At 44.6% G+C, this 21,939-nt stretch overlaps 1 protein-coding gene across 1 annotated transcript; it reads right to left on the bottom strand.

The window, feature by feature from the left end:
* Window positions 1-5,762: 5,762 nt before the first annotated feature.
* LOC121538255 (tumor necrosis factor receptor superfamily member 14-like) lies at window positions 5,763-21,212 on the bottom strand. The gene is made up of 7 exons (XM_045206932.1): window positions 21,201-21,212; window positions 7,598-7,697; window positions 7,084-7,209; window positions 6,830-6,985; window positions 6,521-6,608; window positions 6,232-6,394; window positions 5,763-5,783 (listed from the first exon to the last, which is right to left on the bottom strand). Exons 1-7 carry the CDS (start codon window positions 21,210-21,212, stop codon window positions 5,763-5,765), a joined length of 666 nt encoding a protein of 221 aa, XP_045062867.1.
* Window positions 21,213-21,939: the final 727 nt, after the last annotated feature.

A 21,939-nucleotide genomic window follows, 5' to 3' on the forward strand; every position in this document is an offset into this window, starting at 1 on the left:
TCTCTGAAAAATCCCAAGGAGATTAGCCAAAAGTCTCTTAATGTCTCCTATGGCAGACTGTGTTCCCACCATAATTTCTTCCAACTTTGAAATCCAAGGATATGCTCCATCTTGAAGAGTAGGCAGCTTCTCAAGTATATCTGACATATCGGTATTCTGCAAAGGCTTATATTCTAGGTTTTGTCCTCGAATGATCACTGGCATCATCTTCTTACTTGTGCTCCCTTGTCTTGGCCTCAATGTATACTTCTTCTCTAATTCTTGGGATCCTTTTTTCAGCAGTTTTTTCTTCTGTATCTTCAGCTTCTTGAGTTGTTCTTCCAATTGTCTTACTTCTTCTAAATTATTGGCCTTATCCAGGCATGATATGCATCGATCTATATCTTGTTATATTTCTTCTGTGCTAGTCATTGTAGGATAAAATCCTCTTGAATATGAAGCACCTTTAATCTCCAAATCTTCATCGTTGTCTCCATCTTCATTTTCATCAGAACTCGAATCCCTTGTATTCTTCTTCTTCCAACTTCCATCACCCCTTCTTTCCGCTCTGGCCAACCTCTGTCTGATGACAGGGTCATATCCACCCATGATCTCTTCTGAATCACTCTGATCATCATCATCATCATCATCATCATCAAGTTCCATCCTCCTGAACCTCACTCTACCCTTAGTTTCCAGACATCTCGTTTTCATCCTACTTTTGGAGTTTGGATTCATCTTTATGGTCGTTTCTGCTTGTCCTCTCTCTATTATTCGTTCATCTTCATCTCTGATGCAATAATCACCCCCCTGAATGATCACTGGAAGCTGAGGATAGACGTCCTTAAACTTGACTTCTTTCTCATAAGGTGGGGGTGTTTTTGCTGAATCCATATGTGAGAAAGGTGTATTGACTTCTGCCATTAGTTTTTCTGTTACCTTCACTTCTTTTGCCATTTTCTATGTACCTCTGTCTCTTTTATCTTTTGTATCTTTTATCAGTTTTTGTCCTTCATTTTCAAACAGCTTAAGAACACCCAGCTCTCTTTGTCTCTTTTCTTTACGTTGTTGTCCTTTTTTCCCCTTCTTTTGATCTGCCTTATACGTGGATACAAGCACTTGCATTATCTTGATGACGTCTGGGTTAAGAGTCCCTTCCACTGGCCATGGTTGTTAAAAAAAAAATTAAAACTCACATTGTTCAATGTCAGGCCAACGTTTATTCAATTTTTCAGATAACCTTGCAATACCATTAACTAGAGGATTACTATTCTGTACTACATCAAGAGGAGTAATTGCTTTTGTAGTTTTGATGTCCTTTTTCCCCATTGTAACGACTCTGTTATATGTTTCCCTCTTCTTTTTTTATTTCTTTTTTTTAATCCATTTTTTAAATTTAATTAAAAATAATTAATTAATCAATTAATCAATTAATTAATCAATATATCAATTTATTTTATGAATTTTATTTTACCAAATTATTGATTAGTGGCAATCTTACCACATCCGATCAGGAAAGGTAAAGGAAAGTAGTAAACTCCAGAGCAATCCAAAAAGGAAGGACCTGTAATCCAGCAACACTACAGCACTCACAAACCAATTGCTTAATAATCACCCAATTACCTTAATTTTACAGAATAATGTCAATGCTGGATTTCCAACACAACTATCATCAAAACAAGTCATTCACAAAAACTCTAATGTGGAATTAACAATTACATCAATTCATCAGTCTGTTGCCAAGTTCCTGCGAAATGGTCACAACATGAAATATTCTATGTATACACAATGTATGTATTATATCCTGTAAGGGAAAGTAGGTTTTGTGGATAAGAACAGTACTGGCCTTGATTTTGACTGGATCAGTCGCACACTCTGTCGCGTGATGTCATGACGTCAGCACTTCCTCTCTTTTTCTGTCTCCTCCTACTCGTCTCTCATATGACAGAAGAACAAAGGAACAGACAAGAATTTAGTTTTTTATGCATACTTATGTTCACATTCACGCTGAGAAATATACAAACAGCTTAACTCAGGAATATTATAAATAGCTCAATAACATTTTATTTTATTTATTTATTTTATTATTATTATTTTTAATCCGTCAATATATCTCTCATTCATCAACTCAACCGATATCAACCAAACAGTTTCACAGTCAAGCAACAGTTAATTCAACAAGCAGAACATTCCACTTGTGTGCAAGTCTCCCCCTCCCTCTTTGTCTGCTCTAAGACTGCGTCTCCCAGCAGTTCAGTGGAGGCAGGGGAGTGGCACATCTGTTCTACGTAACTCTAAACTCATAAAATCCCACGCGTGCGCAGTTCAGTCACCAATGCGATTTCAGAGTGAACAGAACTCTCCTAAAAAGCTCTCTCCCAGCTAAACAACAGAGTAGACAGACCAGCTATCGCTCCGTTCTCTCCCCCTTTGACAAACAATAACACTTAACAGAGCTCACAAACGAACACGAAAACATAGAACATAGAACACAAATCCTACTTCCAAGTTTGTTATCTGCACTTATCCTAATCTACAGATTCATAGTTATGTTGTTATCAATTACAAAACATCTCTATACACTTCTTAAAAAGTCCTCCCTGTAGGGTCATGCTATTCTAATAGTTAATGAACGTTCTCTTTTTATAGAGACTCATAAGGTTTTAACCTTAACTAACATATTTCCTTACAAAAGACTAAAACCCCTGTTGTCATAGCCTTAGTCGACACACAGCTGGAACACATCAGAGACCTCTTTTTTTTTTTCTCTCTCACACAGACATAGGTTCTCCTCTCATACACACACAGAGACATAGGCTCTGTTCCTCTCATACACACACATACACAGTTCAAACAAGAATGCATCCGTTCATACAATAAAATAAGCATGCTACCGTCGCTCCTATTTTCCTTTATATTCCTTCCTAAATTTCTGCTACCTCAGGTTGTAGACAAATACTTCGTCAAATAGATTCTGAGAGGTAACATACAATTGAATATATATTCTACAATCTGCAGTTCCCAGAACTGATTTGAGAGTTAATCTAATAACTATCAAGATTCATGGCCCATCATAATGATCGCCTCGTTTTGAGGGCTTCCTTAAATCAGCGACGTCCTAAAAGTATACTTTTCCTTATTTCCTGGCCTTATTCCTTCATGCTTTTCCTGGACACTCTCTCACATTTTTTTCCAAGCCAAAATATGTGTGCCCAGTGTCAATAATTCCTATATACATTCCCCCCTGTTTGCGTTGTTTCCAACGCAAACAAATGTAAAAATTTAGAACGGAATTCTCATCACACAGCAAATAACAGCAAAGCGCACACACAAGTCCTTTGACGGTACGTCTGAACGCACACACATGCGCAAGCACACGAACCGACCAGCGCCCAAAAACTGTGAGAAATCTCAACTTATCTGCCGGCATCTTGAGCGGGAGTCACTTCGTAGCCCATTAATGGAATGCAGAGAAAAGAGGCAGCACGTCCCAAAAACCTCGTCGCCATTAAATGTGGTGTCCAAGTCAACGTTGCTAATTATGCTGTGATGATAAGAAGTCCGCTTACACTGTTCTTTGATTATAAAGATTTATTGTATCAAAGTTCACAGTATTAATTTACAGATATCTGCAGTTATATCTGGAGAGAAACGGCCAATCTGTTGATCCAATATGTTGTCTCTTTCTTCTTTGTTTAAGACATGGTATTTATATCCTATGTGACATAATATGGCGTGATTTTAATACACCAATCACATATCTTCCCATATCCTCTTTTCCAGGAATGTAGTAATGGCGCCCCCCCTTGGTTTGTGCTGTGGTGGAGACCTCTGTGGGCTATACTCGGCCTTGTCTCAGGATTGTAAGTTGGTGGTTGAGGATATCCCTCTAGTGGTGCGGGGGCTGTGCTTTGGCAGAGTGGGTGGGGTTATATCCTTCCTGTTTGGCCCTGTCCGGGGGTTTCTTCGGATGGGGCCACAGTGTCTCCGGACCGCTCCTGTCTCAGCCTCCAGTATTTATGCTGCAGTAGTTTATGTGTCGGGGGGCTGGGGTTAGTTGGTTATACCTGGAGTACTTCTCCTGTCTTATCCAGTGTCCTGTGTGAATTTAAGTATGCTCTCTCTAATTCTCTCGTTCTCTCTTTCTCTCTGAGAACCTGAGCCCTAGGACCATACGTCAGGACTACCGGGCATGATGACACCTTGCTGTCCCCAGTCCGCCTGGCCTTGCTGCTATTCCAGTTTCAACTGTTCTGCCTGCGGTTACGAAACCCCTACCTGTCCCAGACCTGCTGTTTTCAACTCTTAATGATCGGCTATGAAAAGCCAACTGAGAGACCTGAGCCCTAGGACCATACGTCGGGACTACCGGCCGTGGTGACTCCTTGCTGTCCCCAGTCCGCCTGGCCTTGCTGCTATTCCAGTTTCAACTGTTCTGCCTGCGGTTATGGAACCCCTACCTGTCCCAGACCTGCTGTTTTCAACTCTTAATGATCGGCTATGAAAAGCCAACTGAGATTTATTCCTGATTATTATTTGACCATGCTTGTCACTTATGAACATTTTTGAACATCTTGGCATGGTTCTGTTATAATCTCCACCCGGCACAGCCAGAAGAGGACTGGCCACCCCTCATAGCCTGGTTCCTCTCTAGGTTTCTTCCTAGGTTTTCGCCTTTCTAGGGAGTTTTTCCTAGCCACCGTGCTTCTACACCTGCATTACTAGCTGTTTGGGGTTTTAGGCTGGGTTTCTGTACAGCACTTCGAGATATTAGCTGATGTAAGAAGGGCTATATAAAATAAAATTGATTGATTGATTGATTTCCAGATGTTTCCGAAAGCAGAGCCAAGTTTCCTCTAACACACTTTTTGCAAACCTCAGCAAAATCATAGACCCTCAGACACTACATGTGACAAAACTTGTATTGTCCCCAGCACAAGGTGCACCTGTGTAATGTTTCATCAGCTTCTTGATATGCCACACCTGTCAGGTGGATGGATTATCTTGGCAAAGGAGAAATGTTACAAACAATCCAATGGCTGCGCCACTCGAGAGGCTACAGTCACTTCTTTTGAAAGACTAATCTGACACTGTCAATGACAAGGAATCCTCTCAACGGTCAGAGAGAGAAGGTCCATCTGCCCTTTAGTTGAGGACAATCAGAAGTGTCCATCATGTTCCAGAGCATCAGCAGATCATCCAAAAGTCATCCCTAAATCTGCCCCTTCCCTCAGGTGTAAGTTAATTAATGTTGCCAGCTTATTGAAATGTATGAATCTGTAATAAAGTCCACATTTTACCTTTGGTTGCCTTTAAAAGTGTAATTGTCAGCCCCTTTAAGCCGTTGGATTGTTTGTAACCTTTCAGCCAGTGTTGTGCTTCTACAACCATGCTCAACTGGAAATGTTTTTCTCTGAAACCTGCAGGTTAATGACTCTAGAAAGGGAAATTACCAGTTTAGTCTGCTTGGACCCAGGGGCAGCCAGAGAAGGTCATCAGAACAAGCCTAACTTCACCAGTACCACCATGTCTGATGACACAGGGGGGAAGGTACCATGGTACATGACCCTACTACATGAGAAAGTACATAATTTTATACAGATTAGTGTGGCCCAGTCTGAAAACCTTGTGTACACTTTAATGTCCCCTAGTAGATCTAGAAGGATCTGATGGTTGCTAGCACTATGGTTGGCTCAGTGGGCTGTGCACCATATTAGAGGTTGGTAGTGACTGTAGTTGTAGTATTGTAATCCCTCTTTTTACAGGAGCAGAACATACTGATGTTAGGTGAGGAAATCACTCGCCTGTCAGAGTTTGAAGAGGAGTGTTTGAAGAAAGACAAAGAGATCTCTGTGCTTCAAGAGAAGCTGACAGAACTGATCATTTCTCATAATGAGGATGTGGCCAGAGGTCAGGGAGGAAGGAGGGACTCCTCTGCACTGTATATTTCAGAGTTCTGTGATAGTATTTCAGCTCATGTACTGAACAACAAGTTGTGACTTTTGTCCATTTGATAAGGTTTGATGGGTATACAGCCATATACTGATTACCACAGCAGTGCTCTAACTTTAACAGTACCATCTATCCCTCTGCCTTTGAACCCTCAAGGTTGACTAAAATGTTAACTAAAGGAAAATAAACAAAAACAAAACAACATTATATAAACCGGTTCTCAAGATTTGTAAATAACGGTTCTGTTCCAGAACACTAGAGATCGCTTTTGTTAGAAACAGATAGAATTCTTTTTCTCACTAATATTAATAAGGAAACAGCTCCAGCTAATATCATGAGAACTGTCATGGATGCCACAGCACACATTCCGCTTCTAGCTGTGGAATGGGATAGTTGTGGTCCACACTCTGAATCCGACCAAGGAGATCCTGGTTTCATTTCCTGAAGTCCCAAGGATTCACATCTATAAACAGATAAATACTGGCCATTAATGATTCCTTTATAACTTGGTCATACATCTTTCAGTTTTAGATGTGTGTTAGGTAACTTTGTATTTAGGGGGGAAACTATTTGTGTAAGCCACACTTACCCAGTGTGTGACTGGCAGGCTGTTAATGATCCATCTGAATAAGTATCACCAGTGCAGTCAGAACACACAGTATCTGTAGATGTTGTTCCTGTACAAATGGAGGTTTAAACATAAATAAAAAACTATACTTCCCAAAACAAACTTGTAAACATTGTACTTAAACTTTTCCCATGTACTTATCTTGACTTAATTTTAATTGTCCAATGATTTCAATCAATCAAACGATCAGCTACTTTTAAATTCAGTAGAGTACCTTGGCACACTAGAAATCATGGAAAAATCATGTTGAATACTTGAGAGGAGACCAACCTGTGTGGCTGATGTATTGACCAGGTTTACAGCTGCTGTGTCTCTGGGCTGCTCTACAACCATCCTTAGTTGGGTCTAGACAGTAGAACCCCTCCAGTGTCCCACAGACAGTGTCTGATGAAGGTCTACATGGCTGCTTTACCTTCAAACCCAAACCTAGGAAAAACACATGGAGTTTATTATAAGGCTAAGATGTGCTGTTTTTATTCACACATCACATTGAAAACACGTGTTTTATGTCTGGCTTTACTGACCTGAGTCACAGATGGTACACGGTTCACATCTCATGAGACCGTTTGGCTCGCCAAGGAACGTGGAGTCAATACAGGGTACACAGGATGTACTGGTGAACTCAGTGCAGTGCTTGTGTACATGGTTTCCTGACGGGGAAATGATCAAAACATAAGCACTTAGTCAATCAAGATGATCATCAGATATTTCAGAAAAACTTTGATGGACTAGTTGAGATTTCAGAGACACTCAGAGCTGAGTCCTGACTCTCTGTGTAACATATAAATAGTCCATTAATGTGTCCACAAGTGCGTCCCTCAACAAATTGGGACATTAGTGCATCCTTCAAACACATCAAAGCAATGCTACCATAGTTGCTCCTCTAATCTAGGCCACAGACAAATACAATGAGTGTTGTTCAGAACTATTTCTGTAATTCCTTGGGTGTTTTGCATAAATTGATTGGATTTCACTCTTCATTTTAACACAATCCAGAAATGATATTACCTCACACCCTTATATAAAGGTATATCTTACCAGGAGAACACATAGGACAGCACTCATCACCTATTCTGTACTCTGCTCGACCGCATGCATCATGGAGTTTGAAGCACTTCAGAAGTAATACTGTAAATATCTCCAGAAAGGGAGAGAGAAAAAAAAGAAGTGAGTTAATATTTTTATAATTGTTCATCATGATTGTTTTCAAATATTTTTTATGGATTTCTTCCCTACTACCAGATTGAAAATATTGAAAAATGATTAGGCTTACCAATGTATTTAACTGCCCCATTATTGAGTGATCCTTATAACCCTATTGATGATCATCACTGGAGTGGATGAACATTGTTCCAAGGGATTTAGATTAATCAAAATTAACTCCATCACTATACAAAATAGATGTACAGTGCCTTTGGAAAGTATTCAGACCCCTTCCCTTCTTCCACATTTTGTTACGTTACAGCCTTTTTTGCACATGTATAAAAATTAAAAACACAAATACCTTATTTACATACAGTCCCATTCAAAAGTTTGTACACACCTACTCATTCATGTCACGCCCTGACTCAGGGGACTCTTATATGTTGAGTCAGGGTGTGGATTTTCTATGTTGTTTTTTCTATGTTTGTGATCTAGGTGTTTTAGATCTATGTTGGCCGGTGTGGTTCCCAATCAGAGGAAGCTTGGGATCTTGTTCCGTGTTTAGAGGCTTGTTTTGTGTGTAGCCTTAGGACTTCACGTTTCGTTGGTTTGTTGTTTTGTCGTGTGTTTATCAGTTAAATAAACATGTACGCATTTCACGCTGCACCTTGGTCTGACCCGTCCTTAAATGTCCGTGACAGAAGATCCCAACAAACACGGACCAAACAGCGTGCCCAGGAGGACCGAACACCCTGGACACAGGTGGGGAAGATTTGGTCATGGGAGGAGATATTTGCGGGAAAATGACCCTGGGCGAAGAAGGAAGCCCAGGCAGGAGAGGAGCAACGGCAACACGGAAGCCGGCCGAGGAGGAAGCCCGAGAAGCAGCCCCAAGAAAATGTTGGGTGGGGGCTAAAGGGGTGGTCGGGGAACGAGAGAGAAGAGCCCCGACCACTGCACCCGGTGGGTTTCCAGATTGGGTCCCTACGACCATGGGAAGAGGAGTGGGAACAGTATTATACTGAGGAGTCGAAGGATGACGACGACGACGAGTTTCTGTTCCCTAACTCGTGGGGGCTCCCGGAGGAGTCCTCACGGGAAGAGGAGTGCCGGGTAAGAGAGGAGGCCACCATATTACGGGGGCTGTTAGATAGAATAGAGCGGGAGAGATCCATTCAGGAGGAGGCACTGCAGGAGGCGCGTAGGGAGAAGGAGGAAGTAGAGGCACGGCGAGAGGAGCTGGTTAGGCAGCATCAGGAGCGGGGGTTAATAATGGAACCCAGGTATGCGGAGAAACGCACTGTACCACTCCAGACTTCCAGTCCGCCTTCACAGTCCGGTCCGGCCCGTTCCTGTTCCTCGCACTTAGCCAGTGGTGTGTGTTCCCAGTCCTGTCAGGCCCGTTCCTGCTCCTCGCACAAGACCTGTGGTGCGTGTTCCCAGTCCGGCCCGGCCCGTTCCTGCTCCTCGCACCAAGCCAGTGGTGCGCGTCGCCAGCCCGGCCCGGCCCGTTCCTGATCCTCGCACCAAACCAGTGGTGTGCGTCGCCAGCCCGGCCCGGCCTGTTCCTGCTCCTCGCACCAGACCTGTGGTGCGTGTTCCCAGTCCGGCCCGGCCTGTTCCTGCTCCCCGCACCAAGACAGTGGTGCGTGTTCTCAGTCCGGCCCGGCCCGTTCCTGCTCCTCGCACCAAGCCAGTGGTGCGCGTCGCCAGCCCGTCCCGGCCTGTTCCTGCTCCTCGCACCAAGCCAGTGGTGCGCGTCGCCAGCCCGGCCCGGCCTGTTCCTGTCCCTCGCACCAAGCCAGTGGTGCGCGTAGCCAGCCCGGCCCGGTCTGTTCCTGCTCCTCGCACCAAGCCAGTAGTGCGTGTTCCCAGTCCAACCCGGCCTGTTCCTGCTCCTCGCACCAAGCCAGTGGTGTGCGTCGCCAGCCCGGCCCGGCCTGTTCCTGCTCCTCGCACCTAGCCAGTGGTGTGCGTCGCCAGCCCGGCCCGGCCTGTTCCTGCTCCTCGCACCAAGCCAGTGGTGCGCGTCGCCAGCCAGGCCCGGCCTGTTCCTGATACTCGCACCAAGCCAGTGGTGCGCGTCGCCAGCCCGGCCCGGCCTGTTCCTGCTACTCGCACCAAGCCAGTGGTGCGCGTCACCAGCCCGGCCCGGCCTGTTCCTGCTCCTCGCAACAAGCCAGTGGTGCGCGTCGCCAACCCGGCCCGGCCTGTTCCTGCTCCTCACACCAAGCCAGTGGTGCGTGTTCCCAGTCCGACCCGGCCTGTTCCTGCTCCTCGCACCAAGCCAGTGGTGTGCGTAGCCAGCCCGGCCCGGCCTGTTCCTGCTCCTCGCACCAAGCCAGTGGTGCGTTTACCCAGTCCGGCCCGGCCTGTTCCTGCTCCTCGCACCAAGCCAGTGGTGCGCGTCGCCAGCCAGGCCGGCCTGTTCCTGCTCCTCGCACCAAGCCAGTGGTGCGCGTCGCTAGCCCGGCCCGGCCTGTTCCTGCTCCTCGCACCAAGCCAGTGGTGCGCGTCGCCAGCCCGGCCCGGCCTGTTCCTGCTCCTCGCACCAAGCCAGTGGTGCGCGTCGCCAGCCCGGCCCGGCCTGTTCCTGCTCCTCGCACCAAGCCAGTGGTGCGCGTCGCCAGCCCGGCCCGGCCTGTTCCTGCTCCTCGCACCAAGCCAGTGGTGCGCGTCGCCAGCCCGGCCCGGCCTGTTCCTGCTCCTCGCACCAAGCCAGTGGTGCGCGTCGCCAGCCCGGCCCGGCCTGTTCCTGCTCCTCGCACCAAGCCAGTGGTACGCGTCGCCAACCCGGCCCGGCCTGTTCCTGCTCCTCCCACCAAGCCAGTGGTGCGCGTCGCGAGCCCGACCCGGCCTGTTCCTGCTCCTCGCACCAAGCCAGTGAAGCGCGTCGCCATCCCGGCCCGGCCTGTTCCTGCTCCTCGCACCAAGCCAGTGGTGCGCGTCGCCAGCCCGGCCCGGCCTGTTCCTGCTCCTCGCACCAAGCCAGTGGTGCGCGTAGCCAGCCCGGCCCGGTCTGTTCCTGCTCTTCGCACCAAGCCAGTGGTGCGCGTCGCGAGCCCGGCCCGGCCTGTTCCTGTTCCTCCCACCAAGCCAGTGGTGCGCGTCGCCAGCCCGGCCCGGCCTGTTCCTGCTCCTCGCACCAAGCCAGTGCTGCGCGTCGCCATCCCGGCCCGGCCTGTTCCTGCTCCTCGCACCAAGTCAGTGGTGCGCGTCGACAGCCCGGTCCGGCCTGTTCCTGCTCCTCGCACCAAGCCAGTGGTGCGCGTCGCCAGCCCGGCCCGGTCTGTTCCTGCTCTTCGCACCAAGCCAGTGGTGCGCGTCGCGAGCCCGGCCCGGCCTGTTCCTTCTCCTCGCACCAAGCCAGTGGTGCGCGTCGCCAGCCCGGCCTGTTCCTGCTCCTCGCCCCAAGCCAGTGGTGCGTGTTCCCAGTCCGACCCGGCCTGTTCCTGCTCCTCGCACCAAGCCAGTGGTGCGCGTCGCCAGCCCGGCCCGGCCTGAACCTGCTCCTCGCACCAAGCCAGTGGTGCGCGTCGCCAGCCCGGCCCGGCCTGTTCCTGCTCCTCGCACCAAGCCAGTGGTGCGTGTTCCTAGTCCGGTCCGGCCCGTTCCTGCTCCTCGCACCAGACCTGTGGTGCGAGTGTCCAGTCCGGCACGGCCCGTGCCCGTTCCACCGGTGCCTGATCCAGCTCCGGTCAGCGGCTCCAGTCCGGAGCCAGAGCAGTCCGCTCCACCGTCGTCTGGTCCAACTCCGGTCAACGGCTCCAGTCCAGATCCAGACGTCAGCCCCTCTCCAGGTTCGGGTGCTCCCACACCAGGGCCCAGACAGGGCTTGGTACATCGTGGGAGGAAGGAGAGGGGAAGGAGCGCGCCGAGGTCCAGACCAGACCAGGGGCGCAACAGGGAGGCGGAGAGTAAGAGGTCGTCACGCCCGGAGCCGGATCCGCCTCCGAGGTGGAATGCCCACCCGGCCCCTACCCTGTTATGTTTATGTTGTGCGGTCGGAGTCCGCACCTTTGGGGGGGGGAACTGTCACGCCCTGACTCAGGGGACTCTTATATGTTGAGTCGGGGGGTGGATTTTCTATTTTGTTTTTTCTATGTTTGTGATCTAGGTGTTTTAGATCTATGTTGGCCGGTGTGGTTCCCCTTTCAGAGGCAGCTGTCGCTCGTTGTCTCTGATTGGGGATCATACATACCCGATGGTCACTCTGACAGAGCTCCAGCATTCCGCTGTGGAGATGGGAGAACCTCCCAGAAGGACAACCATCTCTACAGCACTCCATATTTCAGGCCTTTATGGTAGAGTGGCCAGACAGAAGCCACTCCTCAGTAAAAGGCACGACAGCCCGCTTGGAGTTTGCCAAAAGGCCCATAATGACTCTCAGACCATAAGAAACAAGATTCTCTGGTCCGATGAAACCAAGATTGAACTCTTTGGCATGAATGCCAAGCGACACGTCTGGAGGAAACCTGGCACCATCCCTACGGTGAAGCATGGTGGTGGCATTATCATACTGTGGGGATGCTTTGCAGCAGCAGGGACTGGGAGACTAGTCAGGATCGAGGGACTGTTGAACGGAGCAAAGTACAGAGAGATCCTTGATGAAAACCTGCTCGAGAGCGCTCAGTACCTCAGACTGGGGTGAAGGTTTACCTTCCAACAGGACAACGACCCTAAGCACACTGCCAAGACAATGCAGGAATGGCTTTGGGACAAGTCTCTGATTGTCCTTGAGTGGCCCAGCCAGAGCCCGGACTTGAACCTGATCGAACATCTCTGGAGAGACCTGAAAATAGCTGTGCAGAGCTTGAGAGGATCTGCAGTGAAGAATGGGAGAAACCCCCCAAATACAGGTGTGCCAAGCTTGTAGCGTCATACACAAGAAGACTCGAGGCTGTAATCGCCGCCAAAGGTGCTTCAATACAGTACTGAGAAAAGGGTCTGAAAACGTATGTAAATGTTATATTTCAGTTTTAAATTTTTTATAAATTTGTACACATTTCTAAAAACCTGTTTTTGCTTTGTCATTATGGGGTATTGTGTGTAGATTGATGAGGGAAATAGGTAACAAAATGTGAAAAAAGTCAAGGGGTCTGAATACTTACCGAATGCACTGTAAATTAGGTTACTTATATTGTGTCTTCCAACACCCCTGGGATAATGTACATTTGCTGAAGCATTGTGACAACTCAGCGACACAATGGTAGGGATTAACTGAGCTGGGCTTGGGTCATTGATAAGTAATTGTCTCAACGCAGCCTTATCATGCTGTAAAAGGATACAGGAACCCAAATGATTTGGGTGGATCCCATCCTCCTTATAAAACAAGCTTCATTTGCAGAAGGTAACAAAATAATACATGTTACCCACAGAGCTGCAATAGTCTCGTTGCCAGTTATGGAGGGCTAAAAGTCTGTTGAAATGTTCAATGCCACGATTTAGGGAGGGCACAGGGCCAGATATTATAGAGCATGTGTTGGTGTCAAGAAGAGACCCAATCAGTTCTTTAAAATCCATCTTCAGCTGTTCTGAGCTGCCCTTCATAATGTCATTGAATCCCACATGAACTATGATTTCCGGATGCTGGTTTATAATGTTTGTGTGCAGCTTATTGATGTCCTGTACGTTGATGTCCTGTACGTTTTTTGCTCCAGGGACTGAGACATTTCTCACCATTGAACTGCCCAATACAACGAGAGGTCAGATTTTCTCCATGTAAACCTCATTAGAAATAAAGTTCACTCCTTAACTCAGTGGAGACTGAAGGGATCTCCAGAGTTAGCCATCCCTGTGATCGGGTCTGATGACCGTCAGTAGAGGATGCCTGGTTGTTCTTTAAAAGTAATTTCCTCTCAATCTTAAATAGACATGCCCCATTCAAAAAATACAGAACTAAGAACAGATATAGCCCCTGGTTCTCCTCAGACTTGACTGCCCTTGACCAGCACAAAAACATCCTGTGGCGTACTGCATTAGCATCAAATAGCCCCCGTGATATGCAACTTTTCAGGGAAGTTAGGAACCAATATACACAAGCAGTTAGGAAAGCAAAGGCTAACTTTTTCAAACAGAAATTTGCATCCTGTAGCACTAACTCCAAAAAGTTTTGGGACACTGTAAAGTCCATGGAAAATAAGAGCACTTCCTCCCAGCTGCCCACTGCACTGAGGCTAGGAAACACTATCACCACCGATAAATCTACAATAATCGAGAATTTCAACAAGCATTTTGCTACGGCTGGCCATGCTTTCCACCTGGCTACCACTACCCCGGCCACCAGCTCTGCACCCTCCGCTGCAACTTGCCCATGCCCCCCGCTTCTCCTTCACACAAATCCAGACAGCTGATGTTCTAAAAGAGCTGCAAAATCTGGACCCCTACAAATCATCTGGACTAGACAATCTGGACCCTTTCTTTCTAAAACTAGCCGACGAAATTGTCGCAACCCCTATTACTAGCCTGTTCAACCTCTCTTTCGTAACGTCTGAGATCCCCAGAGATTGGAAAGCTGCCGCGGTCATCCCCCTCTTCAAAGGGGGTGACACTCTAGATCCAAACTGTTACAGACCCATATCCATCCTGCCCTGCCTTTCAAAAGTTTTTGAAAGCCAAGTCAACAAACAGATCACCAACCATTTCGAATCCCACCGTACCTTCTCCGCTATGCAATCCGGTTTCCGAGCTGGTCATGGGTGCTCTTCAGCCACGCTCAAGGTCCTAAATGATATTATAACCGCGATCGATAATAGACAGTACTGTGCAGCCGTTTTCATTGACCTGGCCAAGGCTTTCGACTCTGTCAACCACCGCATTCTTATTGGCAGACTAAATAGCCTTGGTTTCTCTAATGACTGCCTCGCCTGGTTCACCAACTACTTCTCAGATAGAGTTCAATGTGTCAAATCGGAGGGCCTGTTGTCTGGACCTATGGCAGTCTCTATGGGGGTGCCACAGGGTTCAATTCTTGGGCCAACTCTTTTCTCTGTGTATATCAATGACGTCGCTCTTGCTGCTGGTGACTCTCAGATCCACCTCTACGCAGACGACACCATTTTGTATACATCTGGCCCTTCATTGGACACTGTGTTAACAAACCTCCAAACGAGCTTCAATTCCATACAACACTCCTTCAGTAGCCTCCAACTGCTCTTAAACACTAGTAAAACAAAATGCATGCTCTTCAACCGAACGCTGCTTGCACCCGCCCACCCGACTAGAATCACTACTCTAGACGGGTCTGACCTAGAGTACGTGGACAACTACAAATATCTAGGTGTCTGGTTAGACTGTAAACTCTCCTTCCAGACTCACATTAAGAATCTCCAATCCAAAGTTAAATCTAGAATCGGTTTCCTATTTCGCAACAAAGCCTCCTTCACTCATGCTGCCAAACATGCCCTTGTAAAACTGACTATCCTACCGATCCTTGACTTCGGCGATGTCATTTACAAAATAGCCTCCAACACTCTACTCAGCAAATTGGATGTTGTCTATCACAGTGCCATCCGTTTTGTCTCCAAAGCCCCATATAATACCCACCACTGTGACCTGTACGCTCTTGTTGGCTGGTCCTCACTACATATTCGTCGCCAAACCCACTGGCTCCAGGCCATCTATAAATCACTGCTAGGCAAATCCCCGCCTTATCTTAGCTCATTGGTCACCATAGCAACACCCACCCGTAGTCTGCGCTCCAGCGGGTATATCTCACTGGTCATCCCCAAAGCCAACACCTCCTTTGGCCGCAATTCCTTCCAGTTCTCTGCTGCCAATGACTGGAACAAATTGCAAAAATCTCTGAAGCTGGAGACGCTTATCTCCCTCACTAACTTTAAGCATCAGTTGTCAGAGCACCTTACCGATCACTGCACCTGTACACAGCCCATCTGAAATTAGCCCGCCCAACTACCTCATCCCTATATTGTTATTTATTTTGCTCATCTGTACCCCAGTATCTCTATTTGCACATCATCTCTTGCACATCATTCCAGTGTTAATACTAAATTGTAATTATTTTGCACTATAGCCTATTTTATTGCCTTACCTCCATAACTTGCTAAATTTGCACACTGTATATTAATTGTATTTCTGTTGTATTTTTTTTTTTTTTTTTTTTTTTTTTTACCCCATATGTAACTCTGTGTTGTTGTTTTTATCGCACTGCTATGCTTTATCTTGGCCAGGTCGCAGTTGTAAATGAGAACTTGTTCTCAACTGGTTTACCTGGTTAAATAAAGGTGAAATAAAAAATAAATTAAAAAAATGTCTGGAATTTAACAATGAAGTAAGGCAGGGATGGGCAACTTTGATGGGAGTGGGGGCCACAAAAAATCTGAACTCATCATGAAGGGCTGCAGTTGCTTGCGGGTCTGCGTACCCACATGTGCGTACCCACATGGGCTGCAGTTGCTTGCGGGTCTGCGTACCACATGTGCAAAAGTAGAAAAGAACCCGACTGGGTTCCTAATTTTGTTTAGCTGAGGGCCTTCAAAACGGGGGGCCATGTGCCCCCAGTTGCCCATCCCTGAATTAAGTTTTCACAAGAGGGCTTTATAAACAGAATGAGAGCAGTGCATTGATACAAGACTTAAAGCCCATGGGGAATATAGAACGCTGAAATAAAACAGCACAACCAAAAAAAAAAAGAACGAAAAAAAAGAGATTGTCAAAGTACAACCAAAACTTTTTATTTGGTTCGCTCAGTTGTGGCTTGACGAGTAAATATAAAAACATACCTACAAAGAGAACAATTCAAGTTGCTTTAGCAATGGCAAATATACTTCAAATGAGCATACAACACTCACCAATTGGTAATCCATCCTCAACAGCTCCCTCCTGTATAGGCCAACATTGTACTGTAGTTCTGCAGAATTAATGAGTTGTGCGCTCCACCTTGCCACCACATTCAGCAGCATCTTTTGCGCATCACATAACCTAGCACCTGCACATTAAGAGTGGAAGGAAGCCATTTTTGTTCACAGAGTTGAACTCGTTTTAGGATGGTGCTTTTATGGCGTTGTGGGTGCCTTCTTTCGCTCCGTTCGTATTTGGGAACCAATTGATGGCAAAGAAACCCCTCTTGACTTCAACCTGTTGTGCGATGGTGTATGGAAATTGTATGTTACAGTTCCTTTTGCTGATGCTTGCATCCAAAACATAGGCTCATCGAGGGCTGTGAGATGCCGATAGTCAAGCTCCCGCTGAAAAGTGCCCGTTGCCAAAAACCCGAGGGTGAATAGCACTTGGATGTGCACCGGAATGTCATGCGTTTGCCATTTTAAAGTAGATCTTAAATCCTCGCAAAAATCCTATAAGATTGGTTTAGGGAAACAGCTAATCTGTACTTTCTGCAACAAAAAAAGTCCCATCTCTCTAAAAAAAAGCGCTCTCTGTGAAATGCAGTGTGTGCCACATCTTCCCACAGAGCAAGATCAGCCTAATTTGTTTTCCCACTATCTCAGTCATTTATAGTATTTCAACAATGGTTTCACTTTCACACCTGTCTCTAAATTAACAAATGACTTAACTTTATCGTAACGAATGCACTGATGTGGTCAAGTTATATGCCTGTCAAGATATGTTGCATGAATTCACAATGGAATTACAATAAATATTTGGTTCCATCTCAAATGGCAATTATTTGGGTATGCTTAAAGTTGTCAGCCAATTTGATACATTTCTACGTGAACACATTGCAAGATATGGGAATACAGGAAGGGGCAACCCATCTACCATTTGGAACGAGCCTTGGTTCAATTATTTGAATTCCATTTTGTTTAGCACAGAAAACGTGGTAATTAACTTCAATGACCATAATCCATTGCACAGCCGCCTACTCGTCCGGTCTGTGTGGAGAACGGAGCTTTACTGAACAAAAATGTAAAAGCAACATGTAAAGTGTTGGTTTCATGAACTGAAATAAAATATTCAAAAAATTTCCCATACGCACAAAAAGCTTATTTCTCTCAAATGTTGTGCACAAATTTGTTTACATCCCTGTTAGTTACCATTTTTCCTTTGCCAAGATAATCCATCCACCTGACAGGTGTGGCATATCAAGAAGCTGATTAAACAGCATGATCATTACACAGGTGCACCTTGTGCTGGGGACAATAAAAGGCCACTCGAAAATGGGCAGTTTTGAGGGAGCGTGCAATTGTCATGCTGACTGCAGGACCTCCACATCCGGCATCTTCACCTGAGGGATCGTCTGAGACCAGCCACCCGGACAGTTGATGAGACTGAGGAGTATTTGTCGCATGTTGCATTTATATTTTTGTTCGGTGTATAATAATAACGGTGTGGAATGGAGAATGAGAGAAGAGATAACACTGTGATAGAGAGTGATAGAAAGCAGTTGCTTCGCATGGTACCTCTACCTGAAAATAAATGATCTAAGGGATTGATATTTGGTATTCAGAAGTCATAAAATAATTTCTTATTTACTTTGAAGAACTACAAAATAATGATTTAGTAAGAACTACAAAATAATGATTTAGTCAGACAGCATAGACAGCATCTCTATAGATGACTTGGAATTAAATAAAACAAACATTTTATTAAAGTAAAGTCGCACAAATATTTTGTGCATACACAACATTTATAAATGAGGCCCCTTAAATCAAACCTTAAATCAACTGAATACCAGATAGACTAACCACTTTTGAAGAGCTAATGTCACACAGAGGAGGGGCTGGTGACACAGACAAACTGAAACTGGAACAAGGGATATTTTTGAAACAGTCTTCCTTCATACATTTCAAATGATAAACACAGCAAGTGAACATTAATACTGTATTTAATCACATATTGTACAATAAAGTTGAATGGTATTCTAAAACCTCAGAGAGAAACAGAAAGTATTTCCCCTTAACCTCATAGAGAAACAAGAAGTAATTACCCAATTCCTGGGAAAATGATGCTCCAATTTCCCAAAACCCTCATAGAGAAACAGAAAGTATTTCCCCAAAAACCTCATATAGAAAGTCTATGGGTGGGGTAGTACACTCTTAGAAAAAAAGGTGCTTTCTAGAACCTAAAAGGTTATTCGGATGTCCCCATAGGAGATCCCTTCTAAGAACCCTTTTCAGTTCCAGGTAGAACCCTTTTTCATTCAATGTAAAACACTTTCCACAGAGGGTTCTAAATGGAACCCAAAAGGGTTCTACCTGAAACCAAAAAGGGTTCTACCTGGAACCTGAAAGTGTTATCGTATGGGGACAGCCTAAGAACCCTTTTGGAACCCTTTTATTCTAAGAGTGTATGAGTGTGCATTGCATAACCACCAGCAGGGCCGGCTAAAGGCATAAGCGACATAAGTGGTCGATTAGGGCCCCGGGCCACTAAGGGTCCGGACCCCAAAACAATTTATATGTATATATGTGCGTGTGTGTATATACACTACCAGTCAAAAGTTTGGACACACCTACTCATTCAAGGGTTTTTCTTTATTTTTACAATTTTTTACATTGTAGAATAATAGTGAAGACATCAACACTATGAAAAATGATATGGTAATGCAAAATGTATGTTTACACACTCCCAGGAATGTCATACATTAGCTTATACACATCTAGATGGCCTGGCGGGGTGGGTGTGGAACCAGAGACAGCAGGGGTTCAAACTGTAGAACCCAGTTCCTACATTTGAATATAAAAATTGATTTTATCAAACAAAACTATGCTACATTTTATCTCTGGGACCCTTAGGATGACACATCAGTGTATGATTACTGAATGTAAGTACATTATTTACCTTCAGAGGTGAATGTATCAAACCAGTTGCAGTGATACATTTTTTGTTGTTGTGCACTCTCCTCAAACAATAGCATGGTATTTTTTCAATGTAATAGCTACTGTAAATTGGACAGTGCAGTTAGATTAACAAAAATGTAAGCTTTCTGCTTACATGGCTATGACCTGGAAAGTTTGCTGTTACTTCAAACAGTCATGCTAATCACATTAGCGCGCGTTAGCTCAACCGTCCCGTATATGGGACACCAATCCCGTAGTGGTTAATACTTTTTTGGTTACTACATGATTCCATGTGTGTTATTTCATAGTTTTGATGTCTTCACTATTATTCTACAACGTAGAAAATAGTAAAAAAATATATAGAAAAACCCTTGAGTGAGTAGGTGTGTCCAAACTTTTGTAGTGAATCTGTTATTTAATGTGTTTCTATGAGCTAATTGCAGTAATGCCAAATTCAATGTTTCAGCGCCCCAAAAAATTATAATGTTTTTTGATACCTTCAAACTCAAATAGCTAAATGATCTTTGGTATGAACATCTTATAAAAATTCCATATCTTATCTTAGAACCCCCCCCATCCCACGGCTTAGACAGGGCTTAGACTCTAGACTCACAGTAATACATTTAACTTGTTTAGTATAGTTCACTTGTAACCCCACTCACTACTTCTAGCTGTATAGTCTGTTTGTTTGTGTTGTTGGTCCTGGCTAGCTAGCCAATGTTCCGGTTGGTAGCTAGCTATCTAGCACTCACTCACATGGCTAGCGCCACCATGAAAAGGGGCATGATGAAAGACCTACAATATTTCATTTTTCTAAGTAGCGAGAACGCTTGGTAGCAGGCAATGTTGGAAAAGTAATCCTTACACATGTTTTACTTTTCTTAAATGTTGTTTTATAATTGACTAAAACAAGCAGAAAACAAGAAAATTGTGTTTGAAAAAGGTTACGTTTTTGCTGTGAGCCATTGGGATAACCGAGGTAACCACGTGCTGTTTTCCACCAAGGTTGGTGGGGACACGACGTTCTATCTAATACCGATTGGGAGTATTGTTGCTTGAAAGAACGTTTAAAGATTAACTATGCAGAAATCGCTCCACCATTTCCTGGTTGATAAAATAGTTTGCCTAATTTCAGTTTATGTGTCAAAACAAGCAGTCATTGTGTAGAAAAATCAAATAAAACATTCAAAACCGCTGTGAAATATATTTTACATAACCAAAATGATTGTATTTCAGCTGCTTGAAACTGGTGTATAAAACTAAAAGTAAAAAGCGCAAAAACAAAACTTAAGAAGGGGAAGCATAGAAATAGCACACATAGAACAGATCTACCGCTTCTGAAAATTGTTTTCAATTAAAATAAAATACCTATAACTCACATTTCTATGTGAATTTGGTCATGTCGCCCAAAAAGTTATTTATTCTAGTTTTAAAAGTACTTTTCAAACCGTTAGATTAAAATTTATATTTATCAAACATTTTGGGTCAAATGTTTATAATAGACTGAAAAAGAATACTATGGTGATTGGTGAAGGGTTTCCTTGTCCGTTACCCATTGTTACATATATGTCCTTTTAAATAACTATAAAAACAGTATAATTAGAAAATGTATTTGAATTAACTAAAACCCTCAAAATTGTTATTGGCAATAGCTTAGCATACAACACACTGTAGGCCTCACATGACGGTGATGTTAGCCCTAGAGTGTATTCTCTACCAGGACGTCTCCAGGCCCTTACCGACGTCCGCATATTGACTATCCCTTAAAGAATGTGTTACCTAAGTACAGATGTTATTGGTTTATCTTGGCCGAGAACACGCTGTAGGCCTGAGATGACATTTATGATTGGTGCTTCAACTTAAAATACATACATGTATCTCAACAGTGGAATTTGTTATCTAATGACAAAGTAGTCTCACCATTCATTACATTATGGCAACAAATATATTATAGTTTGTTACTATTGCTTGAACACTTTTCTGGAATCAGGGTTCACTTTTGCAAAACAGTTGATGCAGCCCACTAAACTGATGTGTGTTTGCCAAAAACAACACATTTATTTTGCAAAATGCACTAACACCATCAGAATTTACAAAACCTGTCTCAAATGTATATTACTACCAGAACAGTACCATTTGTCATCTAATGAGAAGATTTATTTTGCTATATTAACTAACACCCCCTGAAAACTTAGATACAGTGCCTTCAGGAAGCATTCACACCCCTTTACTTTTTCCACATTTTATTGTTACAGCCTGAAATGTAAATAAATTCAATTGAGATTTTGTGTCACTGATCTACACAAAATACCCCATAAAGTCCAAGTGGATTCTTGCTTATAGAACATTTTAGAAATTAATAAATAAGGTCATCTTACCATTAGTCACATCATTGCTCAAGAAACACTAACTAAAAACATCCTCGTCGATCACATGCAAAGAGTTGACATGTTGGTGGTAGAGATATAGCGTTATGAG

The sequence above is a fragment of the Coregonus clupeaformis genome, chromosome 24, assembly GCF_020615455.1.
Source record: "Coregonus clupeaformis isolate EN_2021a chromosome 24, ASM2061545v1, whole genome shotgun sequence".
NCBI classification, from domain to species: domain Eukaryota; kingdom Metazoa; phylum Chordata; class Actinopteri; order Salmoniformes; family Salmonidae; genus Coregonus; species Coregonus clupeaformis.